General features: G+C 38.0%; 1 protein-coding gene across 3 annotated transcripts in view; it reads left to right on the top strand.

The window, feature by feature from the left end:
• The first annotated feature begins 329 nt into the window (after positions 1-329).
• The window catches only part of LOC127436539 (synaptophysin-like protein 1), a 323,805-nt gene continuing 308,476 nt past the window's right edge, over positions 330-15,658 (top strand). The window contains exons 1-5 of one of the 3 annotated variants that reach the window (XR_007896420.1): positions 330-762; positions 5,304-5,422; positions 11,875-12,079; positions 12,162-12,353; positions 12,968-13,368. Coding sequence is in view for 1 of the 3 variants with exons in the window: in XM_051690806.1 (XP_051546766.1) it covers positions 691-762; positions 5,304-5,422; positions 11,875-12,079; positions 12,162-12,353; positions 12,968-13,099 (720 nt within the window). In the remaining 2 variants the exon portion in view is untranslated. Of the gene's footprint in view, positions 763-5,303; positions 5,423-11,874; positions 12,080-12,161; positions 12,354-12,967; positions 15,352-15,658 lie in introns of those variants that run through there. The other 2 variants (XR_007896419.1, XM_051690806.1) reach the window with 2 other exon arrangements.

Here is a 15,658-nt window from a genome sequence, read left to right as displayed (position 1 = left end):
GCAGAAGTGCCTAAAACTTTTGCACAGTGCTGTGTATGTATGTATATAGCAAACTATAGTTTTGGCAAGTCGTTTAGGACATCTACTTTGTGCATTTTTTCAACAATTGTTTACAGACAGATTGTTTCACTTTTAAACATATATATATATATATATATATATATATATATATATATATATATATATATATATATATATATATATATATATATTGAACTGTCCCTTTAAGATACTTCTTAAGCGTTTATAACGGAGCACAGGAATTTGGAATTCATCTACAGCGTCTCACAGAATCATATGACTAACATTGTTCTTCGCTTGACGCTCTTAAAGACGCGTTCATTCACTGAGAGGAGAAACATTGTAACATGCGGCAAAAGAAAACCGCAACTATGTTGCATTCTTTTTATTCCTCTTCAGCATGACGTATTGTGGATACGCGCGTCATATACATTTAAATTAAATCTATTAACATCGTAATTCTCTTGGAAAATACATTGTAAATCTGTGCATTTCTATTCTCATCTGAGTCTACAGTAGTGTTTTCTGCGCGGAGGCGGAGCAGCATCACTTACCAAAGAACCACGTCACTCTGTCAAACTTTGCTTTTTTTTTTTTTAATGAAAACTTGAGCAAGCAAGATTCAAAACCCCTTTTCTTCCTGGAGGATATCTGGGTCGGTGGGTAAAGATGCAGACCGGATTCAGATTAAATTTAAACCCCGTCAAAGAGCCTCTTGGTTTCGTTAAAGTCGTGGAGTGGGTGAGTAAAATCTCAAATCTCTTTTGCCATTTTAAGATGAAGGATTTTAACTGTAGATGGAGGGCAAAGGCCTGAGTGAAAACACATTTACACGAATGCATTATTCCATGGATACAACAAGAGTCCAAAGTTTAGTTAAACATAGCTACATAAACCAGCTTCAACTTTTATTTCAACTCACAAGACTTGTGTTTTTTGGCCTTATGAAGAACATATGTTATACATTACTTCTGCACAGTAATGATTTACTGTGTCTTCCCCATGAGGGTTGCAGTCAGCAATCTTTTGGTTTAGCAAGATATACAACAAAAAAAGTATGCAACAAAGTTTATTTTGAGTGTATGCATATATATATATGTGTGTGTGTGTGTGTGTGTGTGTGAAGTCAGAAGTTTACATACACTTAGGTTGAAGTCATTAAAACTCATTTTTTAACCACTCCACAGATTTCATATTAGTAAACTATAGTTTTGGCAAGTTGTTTAGGACATCTACTTTGTGCATGACACGAGTAATGTTTTCAACAATTGTTTACAAACAGATTGTTTCACTTTTAATTGACTATATCACAATTCCATTGGGTCAGAACTTTACATACACTAAGTTAACTGTGCCTATAAGCAGCTTAAATAATGCCTAAACTAAAACTCTGCTAACTAAATTCAACTGACTCAATACATGTGTTAACGGACTATGATAATGGCCTACTCGGACAACACATTGTTTCCTAGAGCTGGCAGAAAATACTCAAAACAGACACAAGCAGCGTATCTATCAACCACAAATAATAGTTATATTCAATTACCTGTGATTGTCCAGGATTTGCCAGCTGATGGCTAGCCATCTTCATCTACCATCGTGCGATACTGCTCTATTTCCTAGTCACTTATCAAATGTAAACGAATTTGTGACATTTACCATGTTAATTTCTTTGCACAAAAGGGCAGATTTGTTCAACTTTTCACGCAAATTGTTCTGCTTATAATTTGTAATGAAATATTGTGTGTTTGTGTGTATCAAAAATTAACTTTTTTTATTAAGGGGCAATATTTTTTTATATGTATATTTTTTTAAAAATGTTTTATTTTTATTTTTCAATTAACTTTTTTTTTTATTGATTTGTAGATATATAACAAAGAAAAACACAACATATATACACTGAATCAACATTTAACCCCCACTATTACCCCTCCCCCTACGCCTCACCAACCCCACCCCGACCCCCAGGAACACCCCTCTGGTCACATATAAGAATACACACACACACACACACACACACACACATAAGAAAACAAAAAAGAAATATAATAATCATACATAATTAAAGCTATACTTCTCTCTCCACAGTCCCACCCCGAGAGTCCCCCAAATACGCCAAATAACTGCCCCACTTCCTATCAAACAAATCCCAAAACCTCAGCCTTCTACATGACACCTCCTCGAAAGCTGCCACCCTCCCCAACTCCGCACACCACTCCGGAAATGAGGGCGCTCCAGCTGACTTCCATCCCCTTAAAATAATCTGCCTGCCAATCATAACACTGGTTTTTATGTATTTATCCCCCAAATTGATGACCGCCCCATCGCCCAAAATACAGAGTCTGGGGCAAAATGAAATTTCAGTGCCCAATACATCACATATAAAACTCTGAAACTTCAACCAAAATTCTTGGATCTTAACACACCACCAAAAAACATGGGTTGTGTCCTCATCTTCTGATTGGCATCGCCAGCAGGTGGGTGTGTCCTTAAGACCAAGCCTAGTGGGGGTCCAGTAGAATCTATGTAAAATCTTGAATTGCATAAGGCGCACCCTTGCATCTCTAGATACAGACTTGATATTTTTTAGAATCCTAGCCCACACTCGCTTCTCCAGTATCAAGTTTAAATCTTTCTCCCATAATCTCTTAATAGAAGTTAAAGCTCCGTCCCCCAGACTCTGAATTATCAGGGAGTAATAAACTGATGCCTCATGACCTTTTCCAAAAGCAGTAATCACCATTCCTGTCGCTTTAGGGGGGTGTTTGCTACTCCCAAAAATAGTACAGAGCAGGTGGTGCAGCTGTAAATACCTAAAGAACTGAGATCTGGGAATCCCAAAATGTTGAACCAAATTTTGAAAGGATCTCAACACTACACTCTCATATAGGTCACCGAGTGTAGTAACCCCCCTCACAATCCACTCTGACCAGCAGAAAGGGGACTTATTAATACATAATTTGGGGTACAACCATATGCTCGAGGCAACATTTAAATAAATGTCCGAATTAAACACTCTGGACAGTTTTGTCCATACCGAGTGCAAATGCGAGATAACGGGGTGTAGGAGGAATAAACACAAAGAATGTGCAGATTCATCCACAACACTGTCCTGAAGGAGTGCTGCTACACAAAACAAACTCCAGCCGCTAGGCGGAACCAGCAAAAAAAGAAACAAAAAAGGCGCTCAGTTTCCTCGGACAGTCAAGTGAATGTTCATTGAGTCGGACCACTTGGTATCAACGTGAGAACCACAAAATAACTTACTCACTCCATTGTCTTTATGAAGGACATGCTGTGGTTCTTCCAAGAAAGCCTTCCTTTACTCCTCGCCTCGCATAACACAAGATCTTTATCGAATGATCTCAGAAATTTGGCCAGAATTGATCGGGGCCTGTCTCCCTCAGCGGATCGCCAAGCTGGGACTCTGTGAGCTCGTACGATTTCCAGTTTATGGCATGCTGTGCCAAGTAGATTTGGAAAGAGCACGTCCAGGAATTCCACCATATTCCGTCCCTCTGCTCCCTCAGGAACTCCAACAATTTGGATGTTATTCTGATGGTTATGATTCTCCATATCCTCCAGCTTCTCCCAATCCGCCTTGGTCACTAGCAGATTAGCAGCTAATTCCCTCTCCAATGACTCCAGATAATCGATCAATTTCTCGACATCTGCCACTCTTGTAACCACCTCAGTGAATTTTGTCTCCATGGCCATGATCGATCAACGTATTGCAGTAAGATCCTCCAAGTCAGCATTGCCAACACATTCAACAATTCTCACCAAATTTACATTTATGCATTTGGCAGACGCTTTTATCCAAAGCAACTTACAGTGCCCTTATTACAATCCCCCTGGAGCAACCTGGAGTTAAGTGCCTTGCTTAAAGACACAATGGTGGTGGCTGTGGGGATTGAACCAACAACCTTTTGCTTACCAGTTCAGTGCTTTAGTCCACTACACCACCACCACATTTCTTTCACTTCTCTGGCCAAATAGCTCGGGGCCTCCGGGGGGGGGCGTCAGCTTGAGCACATAAGTGTCTTTTAATGTCTCCAGAGCCTAAAGATTTTGAATTCTTTGACATATTGTCTTCCTAGAACAGTTATGGATCAGGGTGTATCGAATCTCACCGGTTTAAAAATTAGCAAAGTACGCAGTGCTCGCCGTTCGCACGTCCGAACCTCGCATGCCGTCACGTGACTCCTATATATTTTTTATTTTAAATATTTGGCTTTATTTTCAAACAAGGTCTCATCAGTTGACTTCAATTTAATCATTAATTAATTTTTTCAAATTCTCAAGATTGACTATTTATTATCTGTTATACGCTAATAAATTAAATCATCATTAACATATTTTATGCCATAATATGTACAACTAGATCTGCAGTATAATAGAATAGTAAGTACTATATCAGATGTTACAAATAAAAACAGAAGAAATATATATACTGTAAATACATTCCATACAAAAGCAACTCAGCATGGATTTGAGTTTTCTTTAGCCACCTCCTTAAATACAGTTTCCTCCCTGATTTACATGCTCTGAGGAATTTGTCATTAGTGTGGAAAATGGGATTACCATCTCAGCTGTTGCTGTTCATTTCACTGCTATAAAGCATAAATCTGTTGATCTTGGTCTTCTAGAAAAGGGTAGATGAAAAGTTCCTTATCGTTTTGTTTATTGCTTCCTAATACTTTGATAGGTCAATGAGTTAGCAAACATGATGTATCATGCAGTAAAACTAAACATCTGGAGTTGAAAAATTAGCTTGACTTTGGCCATGAACATCAGGTCTTGATTTTGCTTAGCAATCCCTTTTATGTGTTCAACACAAACCGAGGACATCAAAGGTTAAAACTGACATTATGATCAGATTAGGATGTCAGATAATCAGAATGTGAACATGAGAGCTCATTGAGAGTTTATATCTCACTAAACATGAATGTCATGGTAAACTGATGCATGTTCAGGTTTGTGCATGTCAAGTCAAGTCAAGTCAATTTTATTTGTATAGCGCCTTTCACAACACGCATCGTTTCAAAGCAGCTTTACAGAAGATCAGGCATTAACAGAAAATGAAACTGTAATATCAGAGTCATCATTGTGTAGTTTGATAAAATACGATTGTGAATTGTGTTTATAAAAAATAAGTAATTAAATAATAAGTGTATTTAGTTCCCCCATGTTGAAGACGTAAGCAGCTCATGACTGCATTGTTGTGTTGCATGGAGGGTTTCCATTCATTATGCTGTCGTATACTTTATTCTCTTCTGTAGCTTACTGCGGTGTTTGCTTTTGGGACCTGTGGGGGATATACAGGTAGAAATGTGCTTTCCATCTTCTGTGACGGAGGCGGCAATGAAACACTTAGTGCCACTTTCAACTACCCATTCAGGTGAGCTCCAACTAACACATACACACACACACACACACACACACACACACACACACACACACACACAAAAGTTCACTATTATGAGGTTTTCTGAATCTTCCCTTGATAATATTATAAAAATAAATACAAATACATGTAACCAAGTGAGTTGTGTCTATGAAAAGTTTACTTTAATCCATGTGTTGGAACAACATGAATATTTTGTGTTTTGTTAACTGAAACTGTTCAGCATGCTTTGCATGGGACTCGATAAAGATCTACTCTTTAGTAAAGATCTAAGACTTTCTGTAATGTTAGAGTTTTGGGGTTCGAGTTACCATTCTGGTGAAGTATGGAGCTTGAGCTTTGGATGAGGACAAGAACATGAGGTGTATGATATTTATTGCTCTCTTTATTAAGCGATTAGCGTACTAACCATAGTTACCAAGCTGCACTCTGTAGTGATTCCCACCAGCATGTATTTATCATGCAAACATTCACCCTCACTAGCTAGTATATAAAGATATAAAAGATTCATTTGAGTTACTTTGACATGTCTCATTTGGATGGTCTTACCCAAATCAATTAGGTTCCCTCTTCACTTAGTGTTTGAGTTGAGATTACATAGTCATTTTTTTGTTAATTTTGTTTTGAGTGTAGTATAACTAATTTCCTGGGTCATTCCTGTTATGTAGCACCTTCAACTCTAAAACTTATTTTTGTTGTATTTTAATGAAGTGTTCTATAAAAGGATTTGGCTGATTTTTAGAAATAATCTCTGGTCAAGCGCAGGCACTTCAGCTTCCTTAATTGTAACATGATTATTTACAAGTTATTTTATCAAAATGATGGAATGTGTATGAGTGAGACAACTAAAACCACAAAACACCACATAAACCATTGCTAACAGAGATATTTATGCTGTTGTTTTCCCACCGAAAATAATGTCACTTCCTGGAGGATGGTGTCATTAAGGAACTGGCTTTTTTTGTTAGTTAAAAAGATATTACAAAAGACTAACAGGATGGAAAGTTTTCATATTTACAGGTTTGAAAGATGGAAGTAAACTATAGCAGGGTAAACTCTTAGAGTGGTGACTGGAAGATTATAGACAATATATATTTTTTGTGCACCCATTTGCTTCACAGCAAAAGAAGAACTCTACTATTATGTTTCCACAGCCATGAAATAGGAAAAAAAATATATCATGCATTATAGCAGTTTTAAAAGAGAAAGATGCCAAATTTACTGTGACTCCCTTAACAGCTGTATTAGAAACCTCATTACAGCTGTTGTAACATATGTTGTGTATATATATATATATATAATATTTTTTATTAGTAGTATTTTCTGTAATTGTATAACATTATACTTTGTGTTTTACCTGAGAATTTAATATATATATATATATATATATACATAGTTGCAATCAAAATTATTCAACCCCCCTGAACAGCAATGTGATGTGAATTAAAACACATCAACTAAAACCTCAGTAAACAGTCAAAGTAAGTTTTTAATACACATTTGAATGATTTTGAGAACAAAGAGTTCAGTTTGCTTAAATTTTAAAATAAAAAAATTACTAATTCTCTCCACAAATGTCATGTCAAAGATATTCAACCCCCAAAGTCAATCATTTGTGGAGCATCCTTTATCCTTAATAACAGCAAATAAATGTTTCAGGTAAGTGTTCTCAGGCTTCGGACACCTCTCTATTAGACGTTTTACACATTTCTCATGAGCAAAAGCTTCCAGCTCATTGACATTCTTTGGTTTCTGTGCTGCCACTGCTTCCTTAAAATCCCAACAAAGGTTTGCAATGGGATTTTAATGATGGACTGAAAGAGCCATTTAAGGAAATTCCACGACCTATCCCTGAACCAGATTTTGGATGACTTGGATGTATCCTTGGTGTTATTGTCTTGCTTGAAAGTCCATTGATCACCGAGCTTCAATTTACACACTGAAGGTATCACATTTTTCCTTTCCTAAATGGCCTGATACCTGAAAGAATCCATGGTGTCAGTCACATAGTCAGGATAGCCGTTTCCTGCAGCTGCAAAACACCCCCATAACAGGACTGACCCACCTTCATGCTTGACTGTGGGGATGGTGTCGTTCTTGTCATCACCTTGTCATCTTACTCCAGAAGTACTGCTGACCCATGGGTCTAAAACTCATTTTCAGTTTAGCGTCATACGTCTATAAAACCTTCTTCCAGGACTCCACAGGTCTTTCCTAATTACTTCTTGTATATTCAAGTCAACATTTCCCTTGGTGAAGTTTTGCTTTCTTCCACCCCCCAAGAAGGTTGCTGTTGTATCATATTTAAAAAATGTATGAATGGTGCTGCCAACTTTTTCTATTGGAAATTGAAGTGCCTTGGAAATGTACTTTAAGCCATGACCTTTCTTGTGTAATGAAATAATCTCCTCTATTAGCTTTTGAGACAGATTATTTTTAATTGCATTTTTTGCATAGAAATAATTTTTTTGCTTACAACGCTAAACTTCCATTTTAAAACTTAAATAAGTGCCATTGCAGATTGATGACTTAATTTTGTTTTAAAACAATTACTTGTGTAGCCTTACATATTTAAGAAACAGCTACATGCAATAGGGGTTGAATAATTATGACATGGCTGTATTTTTTAAAAGTCCTGCTATTTAGAAATATTAGGTTATATATTCACACTATGACTTTGAATGTCACTCAACTGATATAGATGTAAAGTTGAAAAATTCTGGGTCATCAGAAAAGCTTACCTTTGTAAATCCTTACTGTCTTGGGGGAAGGGGGGGGTTAAATAATTTCGATTGCAACTATAGTTACGAACTGCCCCAGTCTAGGATTGGGGAGGAGTAACAAAAAGGTTGGGGTTCCCTTCTCCCGTCCCAGCACTTAAAATCAACAGTCAGCTTAAATACAAATAACACTTTTATAAAAAGAAACAGAAATAGGAAGTATCCAAGGCTTCAGGAGGGGGCAAGGCCAAAATAACAAACAGAAAGAATCTTCTCTGAAGGGGGAAGTAAATTACCTATATAAATCTCCCTTTCTAGCTATATTTAGGAGAAAACACAGAAGGTTAAACAAAAATGGCACCCACCTCCCTACTACTTCTGTATATTAATTAGTATTTACAATATTTACAAAAACAAATAAGAACTGTAAAAATCTAAGTGAATGAGATCACCCCTCAGTTTACAAGAGTAACAGGTTACTTACAACAATAACCTGTAATGACAACTTTTAACAACTACAACCTTGATCAGCTACAACAATATGCTGCAGCTGCTACAACCATCTGGAACGAGGGAAGGGAATCTCCATTGCAGTGGATATCTGACTGTGCTTTATCCTGCCTCCCTCTCCCCATAAACTACTCCCAACAAAGGACTGATTAGTCATTATTGCAGACACATGGTGTTGATCAGACTGCAAGAGAGAGAGAGAGAGAGAGACAAAGCAGGAACAAAAACAAAGCAAAACTCCACAATTGCAACAAGGCCAAAGCCATACATCCATGATGTATTGAAACAAACTGTACAAAAATGTAAAGATAAACAAAAAAATAATGTCCAGGGACAGAGCATTTAATGCATATATACACTGCCGGCCAAGAGTTTGGAATAATGTACAGTTTTTTGCTCTTATGGAAAGAAATTGGCACTTTTATTCACCAAAGTTTACTAAAAATGTTCAGAACTTCTTAAACTACTTCAAAGAGTTCTCATCAAAACATCCTCCACGAGCAGCAATGACAGCTTTGCAGATCCTTGACATTCTAGCTGTCAGTTTGTCCAGATACTCAGGTGACATTTCACCCCACACTTCCTGTAGCACTTGCCATAGATGTGGCTGTCTTGTCGGGCATTTCTCACGCACCTTACAGTCTAGCTGATCCCACAAAAGCTCAATGGGGTTAAGATCCATAACACTCTTTTCCAATTATCTGTTGTTCAATGTCTGTGTTTGTTTGACCACTCTGACCTTTTCTTTTTGTTTTTCTGTTTCAAAAGTGGCTTTTTCTTTGCAATTCTTCCCATAAGGCCTGCACCCCTGAGTCTTCTCTTTACTGTTGTACATGAAACTGGTGTTGAGCGGGTAGAATTCAATGAAGCTGTCAGCTGAGGACATGTGAGGCGTCTATTTCTCAAACTAGAGACTCTGATGTACTTATCCTCTTGTTTAGTTGTACATCTGGTCTTCCACATCTCTTTCTGTCCTTGTTAGAGCCAGTTGTCCTTTATCTTTGAAGACTGTAGTGTACACCTTTGTATGAAATCTTCAGTTTTTTGGCAATTTCAAGCATTGTATAGCCTTCATTCCTCAAAACAATGATTGACTGATGAGTTTCTAGAGAAAGCTGTTTCTTTTTTGCCATTTTTGACCTAATATTGACCTTAAGACATGCCAGTCTATTGCATACTGTGGCAACTCAAAAACAAACACAAAGACAATGTTAAGCTTCATTTAATGAACCAAATAGCTTTCAACTGTGTTTGATATAATGGCAAGTGATTTTCTAGTACTAAATGATCAATTTAGCATGATTACTCAAGGAGAAGGTGTTGGAGTGATGGCTGCTGTCTAGATTTGATCAAAAATGACTTTTTTCAAATAGTGATGGTGCTGTTTTTTACATCAGTAATGTCCTGACTATACTTTGTGATCAATTGAATGCCACTTTGGTGAATTAAAGTACCAATTTCCTTCTGAAACAGCAAAATCTGTACATTATTCAAAAATATGAATAATGTTATACATTTACACAAAATAAATGTTTTTTTTTGTTGTTGTTTTTTTTGCTTAAATTACACTGCTAAATAAGGTGGAAGCGAATAATTACAGTCTGTGAAAGTGTCCATTAAGGCACAGTAGGTTGACTTTTCTTTAGCTAAAATGCTCACAGAAATTAAAAACAGTGCCCCCAGTGGCCAAAGCGGTAAGTGTTGTTGTGACATTGCAAGGAGGATAATATTCAAAATGTTGATATTAAGAAAAAGCAAGAATGTCAGTCTGGCTATATAGGCAAAATAACATGATTTCCTCATATAACAAGTCTAATTTACCATTTCTCTGGCCCACCGCATTACATTTCAACCTGTCTTTTGTTTGTTTGTTTATTATTATTTCTGAAGAATAAACATGTTTAGAACTGAACGCTAGGGCTGCACGATATGAAGGAAAAATTCCATATGTGGAAAATTTGTTATGTGACAATAATATGTTATGTGATAAACCTAAGATAACTGTAAGTGGATCTACTTCAAGAAAACAATGATATCCAAGGGACATAAAGTGACATTCTGTAACATCTATTATCCAGCATTAAACAAAATTCACAAATGACATGTGCAAAATGTAATCTCGAGCAGAATCTGTTGGGCTGCTTGAAAAACGTAGGACTTTTTTTTTTTACTTTCATACATTTGTACATGAAAAGTATGCTTATTTTAATCTATAAATCATTATTCATTTTAAGGGTTGCGCCTAAGATACAAATGGAAATCCGCCCATGTTAATCTCCAGATCATTTTATTTTATTTTTTTATCTTAATGATGTAATCACAAATGACTGTGATTGGTGCATCCTGAACAGTGCTGAGAACAATAAGAAGTACCACGTGACAACGCTGTAAATGTGTCGCTTCAGACGTGGTCAGACATTTATTTACACATGAATAATGAAACTGAGAAACTTTAATAGTCATTAAAATGGAAATAAAAACAGTGTTTAAAGTTAAAGTAAAAAAAAAAAAAGTTAAAGTGGTAAAATACGCTGGCTACCACCCCTGGAGTTCGCTAGCTCACTAGTTAAAATCCCAGGGTGTGCTGAGTGACTCCAGCCAGGTCTCCTAAGCAACCAAATTGGCCTGGTTGCTAGGGAGGGTAGAGTCACATGGGTAACCTCCTCATGGTCGCTATAATGTGGTTCATTCTCAGTGGGGCGCATGGTGAGTTGTGTGTGGATGCCGCGGTGGATGGCGTGAAGCCTCCATGTCTCCATGGCAACACGCTCAACAAGCCATGTGATAAGATGCGCGGGTTGACGTTCTCAGACGCGGAGGCAACTGGGATTCATCCTCCGCCACCCATACTGAGGCGAATCACTACGTGACCACAAGGACTTAAAAAGCACATTGAGAATTGGGCATTCCAAATTGGGAGAAAAAGGAGAAAAAAAAAAAATAATAATATATATATATATATATATATATTCTATGTGGTAAAAATGCTCAAATGTTGGTCGAGACATTTCCAATTTTCCTACCTAAATCTACACTTTTGTGTTGTTGGATGTATGGGCAGTTGTGAGCTCCTTTTTCCGGGTGAAATGCCCATGAGCGAGGCGCCAAAAGCGAGTTGTTTTCAGCTGTACAGAATGTAAAACAGTGAAGAGGAACGCATATTTAGCATATAAAATGTACTGCATGTCTAACTACTAATTTCGTTCTTCTGTAAAGGTTAAACCAGGTTCTGCTGGTTGAGAACAACACCACCCTTTGCAACCGCACAGTTTCAGAAACCCATCTGGTTGGAGACTCCTCATCCTCGGTGGAGTTCTTCGTGGCTGTGGCTGTCTTGGCCTTCCTGTATGCCATGGTGGCTCTGCTGGTGTATCTGGGCTACATGCATGTATACAGAGACTCTGACTTTGGTCCAATGCTTGTGAGTATGCAACCAAAAGATGAGGCTGTTTCAGTGTGATTAAAGTTATTAATCACGTGGTAAACTGTGGAATTTATCATAGGATTTCGTGGTGACGGCTGCCTTTGCGTTCCTGTGGCTGGTGTGCTCGTCGGCATGGGCGAGGGGTCTGCAGACGGTGAAGGATGCCACCAGTACAGCTGGCATTGACTTAACGCTGGCACTCTGTAAGGAAAGAGATGTCAAGTGTGAAGTCACTGAGTATGCCAGCATGCGCTCACTCAATATATCTGTGGTAAGATGCTGAATACATGAATATATAGCCTGTATTATCTCACAAATGGACAATACAGCAAGATTATAAAATAATATTCAGTGACAAATAATGTAGGGTAATGTAGTGTAGTCTGATTCCTGAATGAATGACTCATATGAGTCAGTTCTTTTGAATCTATTGTGCAAAACATACAGCGTGACCAGTGTAGACCGATTTTAGAATGAATGACTCTTATGAGTCGGTTCTTTTTAATCTAAAACTCAAAACACACAGTCGACCAGTGTAGTCCGATTCCAGAACGTATAACTCTTATGAGGCAGTTCTTTTGAATCAGCAGCATGAAACAAACAGCGAGACCAGTGTAGTCCGATTCCTGAGCGAATCACTCTTATGAGCCGGTTCTTTTAAATCTACAGTGCAAAACATACAGAGCGAACATTTTAGTCCGATTCCCAAACTAATGACTCTTATGGAATACTCTTAAAAGGAATCGGAATTGGAACCGGAATTATTACTCCTCATGATTCCCATTCCTATAAGGGACACTATTAAGAAAGTGAACACGGTCAGTTTTGATTTCATGTTGACTTTACCCAACTATCTCAGCATTGTGTTTTACTTTTATTTTACAGGTATTTGGTTACTTAAATCTCATCATATGGGCCGGGAATGCCTGGTTTGTGTATAAGGAGACACGCTGGCACTCACAGAAGGTCAATGCACAACATGCGGCGGGCCGTGGCCCAGCTCCCGCCCCCTTCTAAACTCTGCCTCCAAATGATCTCCACACACAATAACAATGCCCATCTCAGCCTTTGTGAAACAGACATAACACATTAGGTTTATGCTTTACGTAATTCATATAAGAGAGCAATAATCATACACTATATTGCCAAAAGTATTCGCTCATCTGCCTTTAGACACATATGAACTTAAGTGACATCCCATTCTTAATCCATAGGGTTTAATATGACGTCGGCCCACCCTTTGCAGCTATAACAGCTTCAACTCTTCTGGGAAGGCTTTCCACAAGGTTTAGGAGTGTGTTTATGGGAATTTTTGACCATTCTTCCAGAAGCGCATTTGTGAGGTCAGACACTGATGTTGGACGAGAAGGCCTGGCTCGCAGTCTTCGCTCTAATTCATCCCAAAGGTGCTCTATCGGGTTGAGGTCAGGACTCTGTGCAGGCCAGTCAAGTTCTTCCACACCAAACTCGCTCATCCATGTCTTTATGGACCTTGCTTTGTGCACTGGTGCGCAGTCATGTTGGAACAGGAAGGGGCCATCCCCAAACTGTTCCCACAAAGTTGGGAGCATGGAATTGTCCAAAATCTCTTGGTATGCTGAAGCATTCAGAGTTCCTTTCACTGGAACTAAGGGGCCAAGCCCAGCTCCTGAAAAACAACCCCACACCATAATCCCCCCTCCACCAAACTTCACAGTCGGCACAATGCAGTCAGACAAGTACCGTTCTCCTGGCAACCGCCAAACCCAGACTCGTCCATCAGATTGCCAGATGGAGAAGCGTGATTCGTCCAGTGGCGGCGTGCTTTACACCACTACATCCGACGCTTTGCATTGCATTTGGTGATGTATGGCTTGGATGCAGCTGCTCAGCCATGGAAACCCATTCCATGAAGCTCTCTATGCACTGTTCTTGAGCTAATCTGAAGGCCACATGAACTTTGGAGGTCTGTAGCGATTGACTCTGCAGAAAGTTGGCGACCTCTGCGCACTATGCGCCTCAGCATCCGCTGACCCCATTTTACGTGGCCTACCACTTCGTGGCTGAGTTGCCGTCATTCCCAATCGCTTCCACTTTGTTATAATACCACTGACAGTTGACTGTGGAATATTTAGTAGCGAGGAAATTTCACGACTGGACTTGTTGCACAGGTGGCATCCTATCACAGTACCACGCTGGAATTCACTGAGCTCCTGAGAGCGGCCCATTCTTTCACAAATGTTTGTAGAAGCAGTCTGCATGCCTAGGTGCTTCATTTTATACACCTGTGGCCATGGAAGTGATTGGAACACCTGAATTCAATTATTTGGATGGGTGAGCGAATATTTTTGGCAATATAGTGTATGTCTGTCATATGTTAATTTGCATATGGCATTCATGTGATGTTTTTCTCATGTCCTCTAATGTTTTATAACTTTCAATTTAAATTTTCCAGCAACACATTCCTGTGTACTTAAAGAAGTGTCTCACCCATAAGTGATAAACACTTTTGTCCACATGCATGCTTCTGAAATGATTAATTGAAACTGTATGTTCCTCTAATGAACTGCATATGTTTTTTCAATCAAACAATATAAATGTTTACTTTTTTCTTCATTCTTATATCAGAAAGAAACAACTTGCATTCATTTTCAATTGCTTTTAAGAAGGATTTTTTGTTAACATTTTTACTGAATGGTGTTCTGATATGTTCCATTATTAAACATTTAATTCATATATGTACAGTTGGGGGAATCTCACGAAAACATGTCCAAACTCTATAGAAAATGTAAACATTTTATATAAGAAATATCAGATGAATTTGGGGGAGAAAATATGCTGAATTGTCTTGAAAAAAAAAATCCTAATGGTTCAAAAAATAAGCTCATAATATAATGAGATTTTGTTCTCTTAGTTTATAGCTATTTCATTTATTTTCATGTTTGCATTACATTTTTTCTATTCATATATCTTTTATATTATGATATATGCAATTTGTATGCAGTGTTATGAGTTGCATTTGGAGTGTTTGGTACACTTATTGATTTTTTTTCTGTGTGTTTTACTTTCAGTCTAACGGTTCACAGTTATGTTATTGTCTCTTAAATTTCTTTGCAGACTTGTTTTTTTTTTTTTTTGCACGTTCTCCGTGCAAGTGCTTCATGTTTTTGTTGAATAAAACCTACTGTAAAGTGCAGCTTTGCAGCTTCGACCTTGGTGCAGTTCTGTAGGGTTTTGTGCTTCTGGGGAGAAAGAGTGAGTTCTTACCCAAATAAATCTGTTTCCTTATTGAATAATAATAGTGCTTTTGTGTGTCTGCTCATCCTGTGACTTGTCCGATCACAATTTGTCAAGAGAACAAACAAAACATTATCCGAAGCAGATGCATCAATATGGTAGTTTACAGCAGTAGGGATGGGGCAGTATAACCAGAATAGTTTTCAAAAGTGTTTTAAGTGTCCAAAAGATGGTCTGACAGCCCAGCCTTGTAATTCCCTCTGTATTAACACTGATCTCACGAATTCATATTTCAGAGTTATGTTAAGTGGCATTTATTTTAATATAATATAATATAATATAATATGGCAGCCTACAAGT

Source organism: Myxocyprinus asiaticus, chromosome 47 (assembly GCF_019703515.2).
Source record: "Myxocyprinus asiaticus isolate MX2 ecotype Aquarium Trade chromosome 47, UBuf_Myxa_2, whole genome shotgun sequence".
NCBI classification, from domain to species: Eukaryota; Metazoa; Chordata; class Actinopteri; order Cypriniformes; family Catostomidae; genus Myxocyprinus; species Myxocyprinus asiaticus.
Note: the sequence above shows the minus strand (reverse complement) of the source record. Positions and strands in the feature narration are given on the sequence as shown.